The following is a 20,690-nucleotide window of genomic DNA, read 5'->3' on the forward strand; positions in this document are numbered from 1 at the left end:
GTAAGAGGTGCATCTTATGTGACTCATAACAATTCTTGCCATCCTTGCGTTTATTTTAATGAGGTGATTCTTGGAGGATGGGGTGTGCTGCCAGGGGAACCAAGTGATTAGAGGGCTGGAACTTCCAATCCTACTCCCTGACCTCCAGGAAGTGGTGATGCCAATGATTGAATCAACTATACCTAGGGAATGAAGTCTCCACAGAAACCCCAACAATGGGTGGAGAACATCATGGTTGGTAAATACATCAAGGTTCTAGGAGGGCTGTGCCTGCCCAGAGAAGGCATAGGGGCTCTGCCCTACAGCTCCTTCCCAGCTCTCACCTCTCACATTTTTCCATGTGGTTGGTCCTGAGCTATAACTAATACACATATGTGAAGTGCTTTCCTGTAGGAGTAAACTATGGCACCTGAGTCGGGAGTGGCATGAACTACCATCAGAAGCAGAGGCTACAACCTGAGATTTGTACTGGGCATCTAAAATGGGGTCAGGTGGTCTTATGGGACTGAGACCTTAATGTGGAAGTCTGATGAATTCTGGGCAATTAGATGAGAACCAAGAAGAATTGCCAGATACCCAATTGGTGTATGGAGAGGACTGGAGAATGGTTTGGTGTAGCAAATATGCACATTTGGTGTCAGAAGTGTTTTATAGAGGACATGTGCTGTAGAGGAAACATTTTTCCCCTTACAAGAACTCGGGGGTCATATTTCCACACATTCAAACCTTTCTTTGGGGGAGGTGATGGTACAGAGAGACAGCTGATAATGGATAGATGACTGGACTATCAGTATATCATTAAGTCCCATGCCAACCCACACCGTAACATCCCCACCTTACACATGAAAAGGCTGCTCACATGCAATTTGGAACCAGAACTTAAACCCAGGTCTTTTTAACTCCAGAGCCATGTTCTTGACTCATAAGCCCCACTAGAATGGTGGTATATTGAAGCCTAGATCAGAAACTAAGACTATCACCCCAGGAAACAGAAAGATAAGGCCCTGCTAGATAGCAGACAGAGAGCATCCACTTAACAAAAACAGACGCTACAATGTGAAAACAAAATCTCTCTTTTTCTCAAAATGACTAGAGTGCAGGGATACAGCACGTGCGATTACCCACTGTAGAATGTGAGAGCTTAAAGGAATCATGGAGCTCGTTCTGTCCCACCCCTTTTCTGGAAAGACAAAGAGACCAACTCTCAGGGCCTAGAGTCCCACAAATGCAGAAAGAAGTTGAAGCCCTGACTTTAACCCGTGGAACGGATCCATTATTTTCAGTTACTACAAAAAAAAACTCAAGAATTGTACGATATTTTAAAAAATAAATGATTCTATATTAAGGTCATATTGCTTTAGACACAAAAAATAAGGCAATTATTAAAAGATAATGTTGACTTGTGGGGGTACAAGATGGAATTCTGACTAGACAAGGTCATCATAGTCACATGGCCACTAAGCAGGACATGGGAAAAAGGAGTTTTAACTATCTCATACCTCTGCATTAGCAGAGCACCGGGGAGCGTGACACCAGGTTTAACACTAAGAGTCACGTTCCTCCAGAGAAGAAAACTACCAAGAGACGAGCCAACGAAAGCCTTCGTGCAAGCCGGGGGGATGGTTCACTGGGTAAAGCACTTGCTGTGTAAACATGAGGACCTGAGTTTGGATCCCAGAACCCATGCAAAGCTGAGTACAGTAGCAGGCATCTGTAATTCTTGTACACCCAAGTCGACATGGGAGGTGGAGACCAAAGAATCCCTGGAAGCTCACAGGTTAGCTAGCCTGCTGTATACATTGGTGAACAACACAAGACTCTGTCTCAAACTAGATAGGGGGTGAGGACTGACAGCTGAGGTTATCCTCTGACCTCCACACATGTGACGGCATGTGTGGGCCTTTGCTGACACACACAAACACATATACATTCACATGCACAGGCACACACACAAAAAGCCTCTCTGCACAGGGCAGCAGGTGTGAGCAATGGGTCCATATACCTTATCACCATGTTCCACTCAGTCACAGATAATAGCGGTCTCTGCTGTCTCTGTCTAGAAAAACATCCCAAAGAATCTCAACTGAGTCTGAACCCTGAGAGAAATCAAGAGCTTCCAACTCAGCCTCGCCTGTGATCAACCTGCAGCAGCCTGGATCTCAACTGCAGAAACAGCCCCTGAGCCACTCAGGTGAGCGTGCCTCGGCCATTCCTCCTCCACCATAGGTTAAAGTGACCATTGCCACCATTGGTTTCTATGCAAAGGGAACCTGTGCTTTCAGTCACTGAGGCGAATATTCCTTCATCAGCAAAACATGTCTGTCATGTCTCCACCACCACTCAAGCGGTGGTCTTCAGACTCAGTGGCATTTTCTGTGGCAGAAAATCAGCAACCTTGAAGTGAGAGGTTCTTCATGTCGCCTCTGCTCAGAATGTTGGTATTGTTGAACACCACAGGTACATTTGGGTTTTGCTGTCAGAGTATGCGAAACCAGGCACAGCCTATCAGGGAGTGCGTACACCCCTGAGTCTTTGGATTTTCACACTCTCAGCTCAAGGACAATGCAGACATTTGAAATGTCATGGATAATTAGCCAGCCTCTTTATAAATAAGATTTCTTGCTCTGATAGAATCACAAAGTTTGCCAGCCTCGGGAATAGTTGTACTCATTAGGAGGTGATCAGATATTTCTTAAAGTTATTCATGTTTCTGTAACAAAGCAGCTGGGTAAAGCGGTGAGAAGGACACAAACCTAGAGGCAAGGAGCTGGGGGCCAGGCCAGGAAGAGACTGGGGTCCAGAAGCAGAGGTGTCTGGGTTCAAGACCAATAGGTGTTCAGGGTCTAGACCTACAGGTTCCCAGGATCTAGATCTAGAAATGCCAGGGATCTGGATCTAAAGGTGCTCAAGAGTTTGGACCCAGAGGTGCCAGGGGTCTAGCTGTAGAGGTGCCAGGGGTCTAGATGTAGAGGTGCCAGGGGTCTAGCTGTAGAGGTGCCAGGGGTCTAGCTGTAGAGGTGCCAGGGGTCTAGATGTAGAGGTGCCTAGTGCCAATGGATTCTGAAGAGATCACTTCTTTATTTTTGTTCCCAATCTTCACCTACTTCAACTATAAATACATAATTGAGAGGGGATGTGCACGCATGTGCACATGAGCGTGCATGTGTGTGTGTGTGTGTGTGTGTGTGTGTGTGTGTGTGTTCAAATGAAACAGACACTGTGCAGGGAACACGAACTTCCAGCTTGGCTCACAAGGCATCCATAGTTTCTCTTCTTCCAAAGTTGGCTTTGTGATATTTCAGAATTGTCCATACTGCTGGAAAGCATTCATCAATAAATAAAACACCTTCACACATCATAGATAAACTAGGGGATCTGTTACCAAAGAAGTTGGTGACTTTCCTTAGAGGAATCTTTCACATCACCAAAACATATGGCAAATAACTCAGAGCCACCTCCCAGTCGGCACGGACACACCGTGAAAACAGCTGTTTCTACAGCTATTAAAACACAACTCCCTCATGCCCAGTAGAAGCTGAGCCTAACAACTGTGGAGCCCTCAGCACCTAGCAAGCTCACAGCAGCTAGAGGAAAATGTCCTAATAAAAAGTATCAAAGGAGACTGAAAGGATGGCTGGGGCGGGGTAAGAACACTTGCTATGCAATCTTAAGAACCTGAGTTCAGATTCCAACACACACACACGCACGCACACACACACACACACACACACACACACACACAAAGTCAGGCATGACCACGCACAGTCCTGTAACATCAGCACTGTGGGGAATGGAGACAGGAGAATGGCTGGGCTGTTCTGGTCAGCAGCCTAGCTGCAGGTTCAGTGAGACTTCATCTCAAGGGAATCAGGTGGAGAGTTGATAGAATGGACACTCAGTGTCATCCTCTGGCCTCTGCACATGTACACAGGTACAAGCACCTCTACGCATACACATGTGAACAGCACACACGAAATGAGAAAAAAGTATCAAAGCTCAGAAAAAATTAAAAGCAACTGAGCGCTGAGGAGACAGCTCAGTAAGTTAAGTGTTTGTTTTGCAAGCACAAGGACCTGAATTCCATCTCCAGAATCCACCCTCATCCCTCCAAAAAAGCTAAGCGCTGTACCACACATTTGTAATCTCAGTGCTGAGGGAGGCAGAGACAGGAGGATCTCTGGGGCTCACTGGCCAGACAGTCTGCCAACTTGGCCGAATTCAGGCCAGTCAGGGACCTTGTCTCAAAGAAAACAAAAAAGGTGAACCGCACCCGAGGAGCAAAACCTAAAGTTGACCTGTGGCCTCCACATGCATGTGTAGACAAGCAAACATGTTCACATGCACTCACATACATACACACGTGCACACACACACACACACACACACATACACACACACACACACAACTGACAGGCAAATATAGTTTAAAGCATCCGGATTTCCAAAGATCCTATTTTGTACCCCATCCAACCTATCAAGATGCTTTGCCAGGTACCTCAGGTTTATTAAGCTATGTGACAGTTTAACGTTGTGGGATAGAAACCAATCCCTCACCAGTGAATCAGCATCAGCACCAGCCTGCTTGGCTTTGAATTCTGTGATGTGTCTCAAGCCACAGGGGGTGCAAACTTGACACATTTCATGGTCACTGTCATGATTTAAATGTGAAACGTCCAGTGTGTTTGAACATTCGGTCACCATGACAAGGAAGGACTGGTCCTGGCACCAAGTTCTTCAACACCATATAGCACTCAAGAAATTTACCAGGCTGCATAAGCTGGGGGTGTGGGTCAGTGGTAGAGCATTCACCTACGTTCACAATGCCTTGGATTCAATGCCCAGTACCACACACACACACACACACACACACACACACACACACACACACACATACTCACACATGTCAAGTTTGTGATTTTTCTCTATTTTATGCAAAGTAAGGAAATATAGGCTGGGATACAGCTTAGTGTGGAGATTATCTGCACAGCATGCATGAAGCTCCAGGTCCTCAACGCGCAACCACACACACACACACACACACACACACACACACACACACACAGCACTGAGAACAAAAACTAAGTTACTCAGGACTGTTTTCCAGAAAGGAGACAGACAAATAAATAAGTTGAACCCCAGCTCCCATTGCAGCACACCTCTATGAATGTATCCGGCATCCTGGGTGGGAACTGTTCTGTCCTGGACTTGATGCAATGGTGACTGACAAAACCTTGGATCAGCTGTTTAACATCAGTGATGTGACCTTTGGTTTACAGTATGAAGGACTTTTTCAGAGACATCTATAAATCACACTTCCAAAACTTGGTATGTGTGTAAAGGCGGACACAGAGATTGGTTCCTGACACACAATAGGAAGCATCTGGTCTGGAGCCCACCTTGAACACTGCATGCAGTCACCAAGCCTGAGGCCTGAGCCTCTGGTGGCCACCCACCATCCGGGGACCACCAGACCTGCTTCTTGGATCCTTGTGACCTGAACCCTGTTTCTCAGGGTGCCACCCAACTCAGAGCAAATGTGGACAGGGCTCACTTCTGGGAGGAGGCTTGATCTAGGATCAGTAAATGCTTCTGATTTTTCAAAGAACAGATTCAAGAACTTTTTCACAGGCTTCTCCTGAAACTTCAGCTCTAGTCCTGAATTTTAAAATCATAATGTGACATTTTAGCATATGGCAAAGGAAGATGAATTTGAGATGGTTTCAAACTGCTTAAAAGATCTGCATTAAACTGAGATTTCCCTTATTACAGATCTAGTAAGTCCTGGTCTCATCTGGGCTATCAGCAACACAGTAAGTAATTACCTTTCAACTTAGGCTGTTCAGCCCATTAGGCCGATGCCGATGACTCAGGAAACATGACCGTGAGAGCTAAATGCTGGTAAAAGATGAAACAGAAGAAATGATCCTGCGTGGCCAGCCTGTCCATGTCTATTGTGAGGAATGAGTCAGAAATAAATAAACTTGATGGCACAATAGGTCAAAAGTAAATGCTCAAACTAGGAAATAGAGTTGTAGCTACAAAGATAAAAACAGAGCAGAGTCATTCTAGAATGTCGTATGTTTTGAAGAACCTTAAGTTGTCAGCTACAGTTCTTACCTATGTACAGGGACTGGATCCAAATGGTACCAGTCACCCCCCAAAGTGAGCGCTTAAGTGTCTCAAACATCCATTCAACAAACTAGTCGATATATCAGGTTCCTTACTGGGTTCTGGCAGCAGAACGGTTCCTAAGACTTGATTCTCACCACAAGAGACCCAGTCACTGGAGCCACACCCTCAACAGAGGCTGTTTTCCACCAAATGCCATTGCTTGTAAGTTCTCTAAATTTTTTTCACTAAGAATCCCAGCTATAATTAGCCAACACTTATTAATCATATAGAACATTCCTGGCATTTGGGGGAATGGGAGAGTCGTGAGCATGACGAGCTGTTAATAATGGATGTTCAGGCTAAGGCCTTGAAACAAGGAACACAGGCAGCATGTTACAGTGTAAGTAGAATTTATCTGTTTAGAGGAAGCCAGTGAAAAACAGGGCTCAAGACGGGCTGGGAGACTTAGAGAGGAGGTGGGTGTGGCTATTAGTGCTGTGAGTACTTCCTACCTGCTTCCACAAGAACCGTGTGTGTGTGTGTGTGTGTGTGTGTGTGTGTGTGTGTGTGTGTGTGTGTCTGTGTGTGTGTCTGTGTGTGTCTGTGTGTGTGTGTGTCTGTCTGTCTGTCTGTCTGTGTGTGTGTCTGTGTGTCTGTGTGTGTGTGTGTGTGTGTGTCTGTCTGTCTGTGTGTGTGTGTCTGTGTGTGTGTATCTGTCTGTCTGTGTGTGTGTGTCTGTGTGTGTGTCTGTCTGTGTGTGTGTGTGTGTGTGTGTGTGGGAGGGCCTCTGCTGGAGGGGGAGATGGGCCAAAGGAGCACCTTGGAGAACCAGGAGGTTTGAGTGGAACCCCTTTGGGAAGGTATGAATATGCCCACAGACACACTTCCTGACTGATGTCACCCTCCTGAGTGCTGTCCAGCCTGAGTCCTCCATCTCCTGTCCCCTGCTCACCTTGTTCACCTGGAAGATCCTGTGCTCAGTCTACTAGTTCTTTGACACACCACCAGAAACTCTTCCATCTGTGTCTCTCATATCCTTTCTCCTTTTGAGGGTAGGGTATGGGCTCACCCCATTTCCCAGCCTCATTAGGTGCCCGGTCCCTGTCCTGATACGCTGAGCATTAAGGCTGCTCCCAACTCCTTCCTTGACCTGTCCTAAACATTCACGTGGCTGGGGGTGGGGATCATCTCCACTCTGGATTCTTCTTAAAAGCCTCCCCAAGCTAGACCCCTGGTTGGAGGTTGAACCCTGCAGGCCACCCAAGCCTGTGGTGTCCTGGGCTGACTAGTCCAGCTCCACAGAGCTTCACACACAGCCCAGGTGTTCTTGGAGACAGAGGCAACCTTCTGTGAGTTAAATGGAAATGCAGTCATTTTCTGATGCAAATGCTTAACACAGAACAGACCAGGGACACAGATGACTGCAGGGAAAAGCAAGGCGTGACAGCGGTGACAAGGAGTGCTGCAGACTGAGCCAGTCAAGGCCGGATCTGGAAGGCACAGTATCTCGAAAACTCGATCCTGGCTGTGAGCCCAGAAAAGAGACAAGCGGGAAGATTCTTGGGCATGGGGCCCAAGGAGGGGGCAACATACGTTTGCGGGTGTCGGGGAAATGCCTAGAGAGCAGTTGTAGCCCCAGTTTGTGGGCAATGCCTCGAGGCAACCTGGGGAAACTGAGTTTTCAAGGTCAGGGGTTTGGAGAGAGACAAGACCTCAGTATACACAGGGGAAACCAACCGACTGCTGACACGATCCTCTGGCTGGACCAAATCTCATCATGATACTGGATTGTGTCCTGACCCCTCGGTTTCTGCTCCACCTGACTTCATAAGGACCGGGTGGTGTGACTTCACAGACTCAAACAGCAGCAAACAAGGACTCTAGGCAGGCAGGAAGCCTCTTGCCATTTAGCCATCTTTTCTCTGAAGACCTTTAGAGCTACATATGGGAACCAGAGGCACTATGATTTAAAATAAGACGGGCTGTACAGAGAGATTATAAACTGAGGGGCTCACAGGAAACACTGATGACTGGGAAGGAAGCAGCCCACTGGAAGGAAGGGCGTGGCTTTACGTGGCATCTTCTTTCCACCTAGAAGGCTCTTCCTCCCTCTTCTCCTCTCCTTTCACCTTCCGGACTTACCCAGCTTGAAGGCTGGCTGGATTTCCTCTTTGCTGGTTGTGGCCATTTCTAGCTGGTGTGGCCCTGAGGATGGTCAGTGTCCTCTCAATATACCTATCTCAGGACCCACCTCATCTTTCTACCTCAACACCTGGGTCTGGCATGTCACAGGTTCTTTTTTATAATGGTTTATTTTATTTTATTTTATTTTGGGTGCTAGGGGTCAGGGTTGAACCCAGGACCTTGCACATGCCAGGAAAGCACCTACTCCGGAGCAGGATCTGCAGGCTCTTCACAGGTGGAAGATGATCAATGACACTAGAGGAGGAGGGGAGTGGCAGGCCCTCCATCTCTTGCTGCTCAGTTTCTGCTTCCTTCCCCTCTCTGGTGAGCCAGCTCCTCCTATGGCAAGACTTTGGCCTCTTCCCTCTGACTTCCATCTCTAACACCAAATTGACCCATTAGCCTGAGTTCAAGCCCATCCTCTACATCAATTGGGTCTCCACTGACACATTTCCTGATGGCTATCCTTACTTAATATTATAGTCTCCAGCCAGTGATCCTCCTTCGCCTCAGCCACCCTTCCCTGGCACCCCAGCTACCTTGGCTAGACTCTTCTGCTGGGCTCAAGTCAGCCCCAGAAATAAGTCCCACAACTAGGCACTTTCAAGGAGTCCCACCGATCTCAATCTGGGTCATGTTTCACGGTGTTCCATCACCGTATGGGAAGCCATGAGCTCCATTGGCGATCAGCATCATCTCACATGCAGGATGGCACACACTGTCCACTTCCTGCCCCACCACCCAGACCCCAATGTCTTTGTCCCCATCACTTCCTTCCATACTGGAGGAGGTGTGTATCCACAGCTCTTCTACACTGCCATTCCTCTGCCCCAGCCACAGCTGAGGGACTCCCTGGTCCACATGAGACCTGCTCCGACTTTATTACTGCTGTGACTCTAATTATATGTGATATTACCTGCATAGTCCTCATCCTGTAACCAGTTCCTCTGTTCCCATTGCCTACTTTAGATTCTTTGGACCTCAGACACTGCACTCTCTTTCCTAATAAGAGAAACATAAGCAGACTATAACACTGTTCAAGAAATGCCTTCAAAACCTCAACAACAGAAGACATCGTGATTTCAAGTAGGGGTTAACAGGCCTAGGATGATCCATTCTCTGCACAACAGCCACTCCCAGCTAAACAAATTGCAAAGGCACTTTAAAGCTTTTCAAAGTGTTCTCACATGGTTGAGCTGATGAGTCTACCTTCTCCCACAGTATCCTCTTGTGTAATTAACTGGGTGATTCCATATCCGGTGTTTGCTGTGGCTGCCCATGCTGTCAAATGTGCAGCGATTTGATCGCTGGAGAAGAGCAGAGTTGACGGATTTAAAATTATAGCTCTTCCCACACTTTTATTCATTAATAATAATTTGTTCATTGTTTGATATCTCAGCAACAAAGACAGGAAGTCTTTGTTTTCTCTCACAGCAACTGGGGGGTGGGACTTGTTAAGAACCCCAGTACAAATTCGACACTATGTAGGGAGTTACTCATTCTCTTAAAGGTTTATTTTCAAGATGTAGAGTTTAAATTGGGGTTAATTCTCTTAAAATATTGGCATTCAAAGTCTTTACAGAGGGCAGGGAACTCAGAGAGGTAAGGACAGCCAAAAAGGGAAATGGGGGACAGTGGAGAGTGACCAAACGCCTATAGAAGACATTAAAATAAGCTCCCAAGTGTCAGCTCATTTTAGACTATGCCTGCCCTGCCCCCACCCCCTCTCTCCCTCCTGTTTTCAGTAGAGTGTTGTAGATACAGGAGAATTGGGGGTGGTGGTGCTGTAACCTTCACCTCAACCAAAGTAACAATTACATCAATGCCCCCCCAAAGCCTACAGAAGGTGTCTCTCTGAACCCAGTAAAGACTGGGCAAAGATCCATTCCTATCGTGGAGTGCAGCATTCTGCTGGAGGTCCTGGCCAGCACAGTCAGATGAGAAAGGAGGTAAAGCACACAAGACGGCAGTAGGCAAACCATCGGTACGTGAGAAAGCGTGCTTATCTGTCCTAGTCCACTCAGCCTGCTAAAGCAAGCTGTCATAGGTGATGTACAGACAACTGAAATTTAGTCCTCACCCCAAGTCCAAGGTCCGGGCTCCATCTGGTATCTGGTGAAATTCCTCTTCCAGCTCAGAGACATCTGTTGGAGGGACAGGGTATGCTCTGGAGATTCTTCTTTTTGTTACGTGTATGAATGTTTTTCCTGCATGTATGTAAGTGCACCACATGTGTGCAATGCCCATAGAGGCCAGAAGAGGGCATCAGATCCTTGGAATTGGAGTTACAGAAGGTTGTTAGCCACCATGTGGGTACTGGGAACTGAACCAGGGTCCTCTGCAAGAGCTGCCAGTGCTCTTAACCGCTGAGCCGGCTCTCCAGCCCCTGTTTTGTTTTTGTTTTATTTTGTTTTGTTTTTAAATAAGGGCATTGGGTTAGTTATTTTCATGCCACTGTGACCACCTCTCTGACAGAAACTGCTTGAGAGGAAAGGATTGTTGTGACTAGCAGTTTCAGAGGGCTTCTGTCCACCACGGCAGGGAAGGCAGGGCCAAGGGGCCCTGCCCATGGCAGCAGCAGGCAGAGCCAGAGTCAGGGACCTCCTTCAATGGCCAGCCCCTAGCAATGCACTTCGGCCAGCTAGACCCCACAGCCTTCAGGGCAGACACAAGCTGGGACCGGACCCCACGGCCTTCAGGACAGACACAAGCTGGGACCGGACCCCACAGCCTTCAGGGCAGACACAAGCTGGGACCGGACCCCACGGCCTTCAGGGCAGGCACAGCTGGGACCAGACTCCACAGCCTTCAGGACAGACACAAGCTGGGACTGGACCCCACAGCCTTCAGGACAGACACAAGCTGGGACAAGCCTTTAAAATATGAGCCTGTGGGAGACGTTTCAGATTCAACCCCAAACAAGCACTCATCTCCAAACTCCACCTCCCAATATCATCACATTGAGGGTTGGGGTTGGGGGTACTTTGTTTTGTTTTCTGTGCTGATGTCTGAACACAGGACCTTGGGCATGCTGGTAAGTACACTATCATTGACCCACATCCTAGTGAGAGTCGGGATTTCAAGATAAGAATTTTGGAGGATACAAATAATCTATTAACAGTCTGCATTGAAATACCAAAGGATAAACACATAAGTTATTAGAAATAAATTATAGAGCTTAGCAGGTCTTAGGATATAAGGACAGCGCACAAAAGTCCAATCTATTTTATACATTAATAACGAGTGGCTTAAAAATGGAAGGAAATTGAGGTATCATTTATAATGACATCAAATCAAATAAACTTGGCCAGGTTTCCATTTCCATTCTCCTCAGCAACATCTTTTTTAAAATATTTTTTTAATTTTTGTGGAGTTCATACAATAATTCTTAATTAGCAACATCTTTTGAATAATATATCAATCATTTTTTTTCATTCATGTATTCTTATTTTTGTGTCCTAAGAATTATTTGCCTTCTCCAAGGTCACAAAAATTCTCTCCAATGTTATCTTCAAAAAGTCCAACAAGTCACACTTTACTTTAGATTTATAGAACATTTTGTGTTGATTCATATAAGATACAAGGTAGGTAGTTCTATAATATACAAACAGAGGCCAGTGAGATGGCTCAGCAGGGAAAAGTGCTTACCACACAAACCTGACAACCTGTGCTTGATCCCCAGAACTCACATTAAAAAAAAAAAGTCTGATGTGGTGGTCGTGTGCATCTGAAATTCCAGCACTCGTACAGTGAGACAGGAGGCAGAGGCAGGAGAATCACTAGAAGCTCCCAGGCCAGCTAGCAGGAATAGACAGCACAGTAGGAACCACCAAAGACATGCTACCTCAACCAGGAGGAAGGAGAGAACTGATGCCCAAAAGTTGTCCCCGACCACACCTTCATGCACACATGGACATCTCTCTCTCTCTCACACACACACACACACACACGTGCGCGCGCGCGCGCACACACACACACACACACACACACACACACAGACACACACTTACAAATAATGAATTCAAATTTTTTTAAATAAAATAAGCAAACAGTAATAAGTTCTGAAAAACAGAAACGGGCTTCGTTCTCTGCAGACTGTGGGCTGATGGATATGCTGAGGGGGTTGCCAGGTTCCTATTGCATAAATTTGTTAGCTGGTCAGTTAGGCTCATTAAGAAATGAAGGTAGGTATCTGAATACAATCAAAATACATTGTATGAAATTCTCAAAGAATCAATAAAAATTTTTATTAAAAACACAGACTAACAGGGGCTGGAGAGATGGCTCAGCGGTTAAGAGCACTGACTGCTCTTGCAGAGGACCTGGGTTCAATTCCCAGCACCCACATGGCAGCTATGATCCATCCTTATCTTTAGTTCCAGGGGAATCTAAAGCTCTTTTCTGACCTCCACGGCATTGCACGACACGGGTGTGCTCACATACATGCAGGCAACATACTCATACACATAAAACAATAAATAAAAATATTTTTAAAAAACACAGACTAACAGATTGGATAAAAATTAAATTATAAAGTTTACAGGAAAATGATTGGAACTGAAATTTAAAAAAAAAGAAAAGAAGGGACGTGTCAGTTCCTAAGCACCACCAGACTGTGGCTTGTACCACTGTCTCTGACAAGCGCAGTTTGAAGTCTTACTAGATTTTTGTTTGGTGTGTGTGTGTGTGTGTGTCTGTGTGTGTCTGTGTGTGTGTGTCTGTGTGTACACAGGTGTGCAAATGCACACATCTGTGCTTTTACATGCAAAGGTCAGAGGAGGTCATGTAATCTCCTCTGCCTCGTTCCCTTGAGACAGGGTCTCTCGCTGAGCCTAAAGCCCATCATTGCAGCTAGGCTGGCTGGCCAGAAATCTTCCTGCCTCCACTCCCCAGCACTGAGGCTGCAAGCATGCAGGGCCATGACCAGTTTTTTACATGGACGCTGGGGATTTGGATGAAGGTTCTCATGGTCGTACTACAAATGCTCTTACCCACTGAGCCCTCTCCTTAGCCCCTACTAGGCTTTTGCATCTGTGTCAGTTTGAGTGTTCAGAAGACAGAACTGTCTCCAGCTACCATAGAAAAGGAGATGAGAAAGATTATACAAGTGAAAAGTACTTGGAAGATTCTCTTTGTTAAGGTTCCACCTCAAGATCTTCTTAACCACAGGCTGATTAAGAATAAGCAATTTGTCAATATTCTTTTTTTTTCAGTATTCTTATCATGTACACTTGCACTGAAGATAGTTACCTGTACTGGAAACAATAGGTCAGGAACAGTGATTCATACTGAGCATAGTCAAGACACTGTCATCTTTCAAAGGCACTATTTATTCTGGTAGAGCCCAGGCTATTCGTCACTCTCGGGGGACTGTGAAAGAAAACATCTCCTGCTTGGGTGCAGGCTGGACCATGTAAACTTAAAGACCTTCAAGTTGTGGGCACTGGTCTGGGATTTGAAAAGAGAAGTAGATTCAAAATCCTGCTGAAGCATCATCTACCTGTGTGATGTTAGGCCAATGGTTCCACCTCTTTGAGCCTTCTCATCCTGATCTGTAAAACTGAATGAAAGTGTCTTAGCACCCCGTTTTCCTCTCTATGGGCTAAATACTGTTTAAATATTTAATTGATAATGCTTCTGTAATCGATAATGTTTCTCTGTCCTTGCCCTCCAGCAATTGTGCTATCGGAGTCTCTCAAAACCTGGTGAGTTCATAAACGGGACAGAAATGTCACATGCAGAAGACAGTTGCCGGGGGAGGGAGGGTCATTCTTTATGGAGGGTGTGGCCATTGGTAGGCTTCCCATGCTCCAATGAATGGCCCCACATCTTGCAAATATAGGCAGCACTGACAGGCAGTCAGGAGAGGGATATACTGTGAGGGCTATGGGGGGAGGTGAAGAGGGGAAATGGGAGCTTAGATATATTTCATTGCATGCATGTGTGAAATTCTCAAAAAAAAATGTATTTTTTAAAGTTACTTGGGTGCCAGACTGGCAACATGTGCACACAAAGGACCTACATGGGGACATCAGAGCTGGCTGGGTGACATCACCCTAGTGATGTGGGTGACCAGGATAACCCAGTAAACGATATCCTATGATATTGCCACACTTGGAATTCTATGTAGAAAATAACACAAATCTATAAGGTTATGAATGATAATAAAGGGAACAGTAGTTGCATGTACCTGAGGTTGACAGCCGTTCTTCAAGGTGGTCATCCTGACTGACTTCAAAGCACATGTTCATGATATGAACACTGGCTAATTCCTTTTCCTTTTAAAACCTCTTTCCATTTTCATATGTGTGTGTGCACATGTATGTGGAGCCTGACATTAATGTTGGAACTCATCTTCAATCTCTCCTACATTGTATTTGTTGAGGCAGGGCCTCTTGATCAAACCCAGATCTCGTGGATATGACTAGGCTGGCCAGCCTGCTCACGCTAGGAAACCCCAGTCTCTGCCTCCTGAGGTTGGGATTACACACCCACCCGACATTTATATAGGTTCTAGGGATCTGAATTTTGGTCCTCACACTTGGTGGCACTGAGCCATCTCCCCAGCTCCTAACTCTTGATCTGCTGTATAGTATGTGTAGGCATCGAGGTGAGATCTAAGAAAGAGAATGTTCTAGGTACTTCCTCACTCCTTACCCACATTTTGCAGGTCAGAAAACTGAAGTACAAAAACCACAAGGGACTTTTCCAGGATCACAAAGCCACAAAGCAACAAAGATGAGATTCCCACCCAGACAGCCAGGTTTTAGGACCCCTACTGCCTCATTCGGATCAACAATGGTTCCACATGCCAAAAGAATTTTTCAGTGCCGTGCTTGAGTGGCACAGCTTGTCTTAAAGAGCATCAGGACACATGGGCCCTCCAAGGGTACCAGCACTGTTCTTAGGCGATGGCTGCATGGGAATCTGTAACTATTTAGATGTGCATGGACTCTTCTGATGGTTTATCTCACAATAAGAACAAGAGAACCAGCAGTCACATAAGGCTTTGAACACTGTGAAGGTTCCCAATGTGGCTGTCCTGGGCACACACCTAAGGCACAGCACAAAGATCAGGATACAGGGGGAAAAGATGCTGTACATGACTCCCCTGCCTCACCCGCCCAGTCCTTTGAATTAGCATGCTGGGATTACTGGAGCAAAAGCCCAGCTAATCTCCTGGCTGGTGATTGTCATTATCATTCGGTGCACACATGCATATTCAACCAGATTTAAGGGGAAGAAGTAAGCCTCATGGCGCTGCTGATAAACAACCCCCCAAAATCGCTTTTCTCCCTGTGCTCAGCCCAAACACATTTAGAGACCTTGTCATACTTAAAAGTGATTTGCCCGTAAGTCTTTTATATGTTAATAACGTTGTACGCTGAATATTTCATTCCTGAGATCATGATTTGATTGGTCTCCCCATGATTTCCAGCACAATGGGAATGGCCTCAGCAGCTTTAGGGCCCCTGGACACCAATCTCCATGTTCAAGCTCACGCCACGGGCATGGGAACTTGGCTATCAGGAGTCTGGCTGTGTGGCCAGTGTGCAACCAGGAATTCCTGTTTGGGAGAAGGACGGGTGAGGTGGAAGGCAGTGCTGGAAGAGGATGGAGAAGAAAGGAGGGCAGATGGGAAGATGCTGTGTGACCCAGACACCAGGCTCTGGCTTGCCCACCTTTCTCCAGCTGCTGTGAAGCTGGTTTACACAGCCCATTCTCTGCTTGCAGGTTGGCTGGACATGGTTGGGTGCATCTCCCCACTGGGAGCACACTGACACACTGGGATGGCAGGGAAGGGCAGGGAGAGGGCAGCACTCTGGGCTTCTGTTCTGGATAATCCCAATCCTCGTGACTCCAGGACTGAGATTCAAGGTCCCTGCTGGCCTAGGAGTCAGGCAAGTCACACCTCTGGTCTGCAGGGCTGGCAGCCCACATTTGGAGATGGACAACTCATTCTCGGCTAGAGGCCAGCTGAGAGGGCAGGAAGTTGGTGGTCCCTCAACTTTCAGTCAAGTGAGTGACCATGCTAAGAGCACACTAGGTGCTGGAAGATGAAACACAGATCCCCAATACAGACAATGCCAAGTTTAAGGGGGGGGGGTATTGTGTAACTCTCCAAACACACGAACGCACACACTTATATGATCATACTCCACACGCATAAATACACACAGACACACACCCCTTCATACAAACAGCACACAAACACATACATACACCATTATGCCCCTCCTACATCCATCGACCTTTGACCGTTCCATTGATTAATGGTGGTCTGAGTTCATTCTCCCATGCAACTTCAGGAATCAACCCTTCTGAAAAAGCTTGTAACCACTATCCTACCCACCCACTCCACACCACCTCTATGACTGTCTTACTCTTCTGGAAAGAGGCAGGATCACTTTGCTCCTGTACACCACTGGTACATCCCTTTGCCAAGGGACTATTCATGCCCATATCAGCCCAGGCACCTTTGCATGCCCCAAGCGATGCAGCACAGTAGTGTATGCCCCGACTACAAAATCACAGCTCAGGTGCAAATCCCAAGTAAGGCTGTCACAGATCTCACCTTGTTTCAAGACAGTATGTCCCAAGTTGGGGCTTATAGCAAAGACCCACAGAGCTCTATAAAAGTATCAGGAGACAAAACAGCATGCCCCAGCTGCCACTCACTTGGCAGTTTATGACTCAGGTGTGAACTCTCTGCTCCTCCCAATCCTGGTCCTGCTCCCTTGCCTAGGAATAAGCCTTCAGACTGAGTTTGCCAGAAACCATGATCGAAAGTCTTATTTGAACACAGTTCAAAGGTCCTGTTCTTATGTGAGCTTGGACCTTTAAATTGCAAACCTAGAACTCTTGAAAAACCGAATGGGTGAGCCAGAGAAAGTGGATACACTGCTGGAGAGAGATGTGCTAATTCTCATTAAGTTTAATACCAAACAAATGCATCTGATGCAATGCTATTTGTTAACCCTAACTAGATGCCATCAGCTCAAAAAGTATGAAGGCGGGTTGCTTCCCCGCAAGCACCTTCAGCCTCGGCTGCACACTAGAATCACCAAAGAGCATTTTAAACACACTACCACCAAGGCCTCACCCCGAGATGCTAACTTCATTGGTCCAGGATGGAGCCCAGGAACATTTTCTCAGGAGCTTTCTCAGATGGTTTTTGAGTTGATCACCTTTCTCAAGGGAAGGGAAGGGAAGCCAGCACACAGTAAAGTCTTTCTGTGTTCAGGCGTTATACTGCTTCAAATACAGTATATTATTAACTTCCAAAATAAAAACTGTATTAGGATTTTGGTACAAGTCTAATCCGAAGAGCTTTCTCATTCTGTGTAATGGTGGCTTAAATTCTGAAGTTTTCTTGGCCAATTCAGAGAGCCCGGAGGGGGTGGGGGTTAAATCAGCATAGCATCAAACTTCCAAAAGGCTCCAGGCTTCAATACCCTTCACTCTGGTTCTAATAAACAGTCTCAGCACAGAAGAAACCAACACCAAAGCCCCTCTCTGACTGCAGGCAGAGGGATTGGTCACGGGAAGGATTTACAGGAAATTGAACAGGAGCATTCAAATCAAGAGACAATGGAAAGGATCAGACTGGGATTGCATTAAATTACATTGGGGGGGGAGTTGTGTAACACACAACGCACACCCTTACACACTCATAACATCACATGCACAAACACATTCACACAACCCTGAGAACAAACGACACACAAACATATACATACAAAATGAGCCTCTGCATCCGTCAGCTTTGGACAGTTCCATTCGTTAGTGATAATCTGAGTTCTTCCTCCTCTGCAATTTAGGTAACTAAACCTTCTGATTCTGGAATAGCAGGAGAAAGTCCTACTCATACCTTGTCTCACTTTTTCTTTATGTCCAGTTAGAAGCACTGCTTTGGGGGCTGGAGAGATGGCTCAGCAGTGAAGAGCACTGGTTGCTCTTGCAGAGGACCCAGGTTCAATTCCCGGCACCTGCATGGCAGCTAACAGCAGCCTGTAACTCCAGTTCCAGGGTATTCGACGCCCCTCCTCTGACCTCCTTGGGCATTGCATGACATGGGTGCACTTACACACATGCAGGCAATATACTCATACACATAAAATAAAATAATAAAATATTTCTTTAAAAAAGAAGCACTACTTTTGTTAATGAATGACTTTAAGAAGAAACATGGGATTTCTTAGGAAGACAGTAGAAAAACAAACTCTCAAGAGAAGGTTCTAGAAGATCAAGCACAATACGGCAGAGGGCACAGAAGTGGAGCCGGCAGTGTTGGTCTCCCTGTGAGCTCAGAGTCTGGGGCACAGAAAGGCTAGGTCTTCAGCATGCCCAGTGTGTCTGGCTGCCAACACAAGCAAGTGCTAGAGGCCACCATGGTGGCATTTTTGGTCATCCCTCCTGCCTCCTGTCTCTAAGGGTCATCAGCTGCCACTCAGGTAGGCAGCGTCCATCCAGGCAGGGTTTGAGATGCTCTCCCAGGCATCCCATCACCTTCCCCCTGGTGATGCCTCTGGTTCCTGCTTTAGCCTCTCCCAGCCTCTTTCTTCTCGATAAGCAGATGTGCCTTTGGTTTCAGACATCATGACCATACCACATAACTCCATATCTACCCTATGACATACTCCCTTCACCCCAAAATCTTCCATATCGTGCCTTGTCTGGGTTTATGATATGGCACCACAGCAGGCATTTTCCTCTGCACTTCTAAGGGCATGAGGAGCAACCCTCCATATCAATGGCAAACCCCCCAGCTATGAGGCTGGAGAGATGACTCAGCAGTTAAGAGCACTAGCTGCTCTTGCAGAGAACCTATTTGGTTCCCAGTACCCACATGGCAGCTAACAACTAGTTGTAACTCCCGTTGCAGGGAATCTGACATCCTCTTCTGGCCTCCCTGGGCACTGCATGACATAGGTACACTTTCAAGTATACAAGCAAAACACTCATGCACATAAAATAAAAATAAGCCAAAACAATTTTTTAAACCACCTAGTTGGATGTTCGATGATCACCAGTCTTATGCAGTCAGTTACTTAACAGTACATACAGCAGCTTCTCACAGAAGCCCTGAGAGGTGGGCATTGCTTACCAAAAGGGACCAAAATGATGACTGAGGCCAGATGACCCTGGGTTCTCAGCATGTGGCCTCCCATCCTAAAACACTGTGTTAGTCCAATTTGGGGCACTATAACAAGCTACCATAGCCTGGGTGGCTTAAAACAACTGAAGTTTGGTGTGCGGCTGCACATGTGTGTACAAGCATGTGTACAGACATGCATGTGGAGGCCTGTGGTCAAGGTTATGTATCTTCTTACCTTCCGAGACAGGGTCTCTCACTGAACACAGTCTAGTTGAATCATTGAGTTCTGTGTTCAGTGAGAGACCCTGTCTCGGAAGGTAAGAAGATACATAACCTTGACCACAGGCCTCAAGGAAGGGATTAGAAGCAACTAAAGTCATGGGGTTGGAAGCAGACACATTACACAAGCATGATGCCCCTGGCCTTCTGAGACCAACAGGGAAAAGAACTCATCCTATCACTCTAACTTCTACTTGATTCTTTAGGACCCCCCCCCACAGAGCTGCAGGTTTCCTCTTGATCACACTGTGACAAGACCCTCACTGTCCACCATGATAGGCAGCCACTCACAGCTGCCAGTTTCCCCATGGTCACACCTCCAGCTCAGCTGCAAGGGCCCCACTGTGCCAGCAGAAGAGGCCCATGCCATAATTGAAACACTGGTAGCACTCACAGATGCTGGACACCCATAGTGACAGCAGGGTGTGCTCATGGCTCCCATGACCTCAATTCTGCCAGTGACCTCTTCAAAGCAAGAATAAATGCAAGTCTGGCTCAGAGCTGGAGGAACAACTTGAGTATCCTGCCACTGCAGACCACGTCTCTGTGTTGAGCAAACTCAGCCACTTTGTTTATTCTTTAATCGCTGTGCATCAGAAATCTTAGGAGCCCATGTTAAAGTCCCACACAGCATGCCTCATAGAATCTAGGGCAGGAGGAGAGGGTGAGCCCTCACTGTGCATGTGTTTTGGTACATTCTACTGTTCAACCTCCCCACAGGCCTATAGCATGTGGGTCAAGTGAATGTCAGGCTCTCATTTTCAAAATGAAGTGCCTGAGGCTGGGAGAGGTGGACAGCCAGGACCCATGGCTGTGGGGGCAGAGCCAGGGTCTGTCGGCTCCAGTGTCTTTGCTCCTCCTGCAGGTTCTTGATGGAAGGGCCTTGGAAAGCCACATTCTAGCTCTTGGTTTCCTAGACTCAGGCACCAGGAAGCAAAGACAATCTGCCTGGCTCAGGCTGCATCCTATAGGCACAACCCAATCTCCAACACATTCCCGACCCCAGCCTCTCTTTCAG

General features: G+C 46.7%; 1 protein-coding gene across 7 annotated transcripts in view; it reads right to left on the reverse strand.

The window, feature by feature from the left end:
• Window positions 1-20,690, reverse strand: part of Msra (methionine sulfoxide reductase A) — a 367,510-nt gene that overhangs the window by 240,352 nt on the left and 106,468 nt on the right. The window contains exon 2 of one of the 7 annotated variants that reach the window (XM_008828104.3): window positions 10,376-10,439. The exons of the other annotated variants lie outside the window; for them this stretch is intronic. Within the exon in view, the coding sequence (XP_008826326.2) occupies window positions 10,376-10,439 (64 nt within the window). The remainder of the gene's footprint in view (window positions 1-10,375; window positions 10,440-20,690) is intronic. 7 annotated transcript variants of the gene reach the window in all.

The sequence above is a fragment of the Nannospalax galili genome, unplaced genomic scaffold (assembly GCF_000622305.1).
Source record: "Nannospalax galili isolate Female #2095 unplaced genomic scaffold, S.galili_v1.0 scaffold612, whole genome shotgun sequence".
NCBI lineage: Eukaryota > Metazoa > Chordata > Mammalia > Rodentia > Spalacidae > Nannospalax > Nannospalax galili.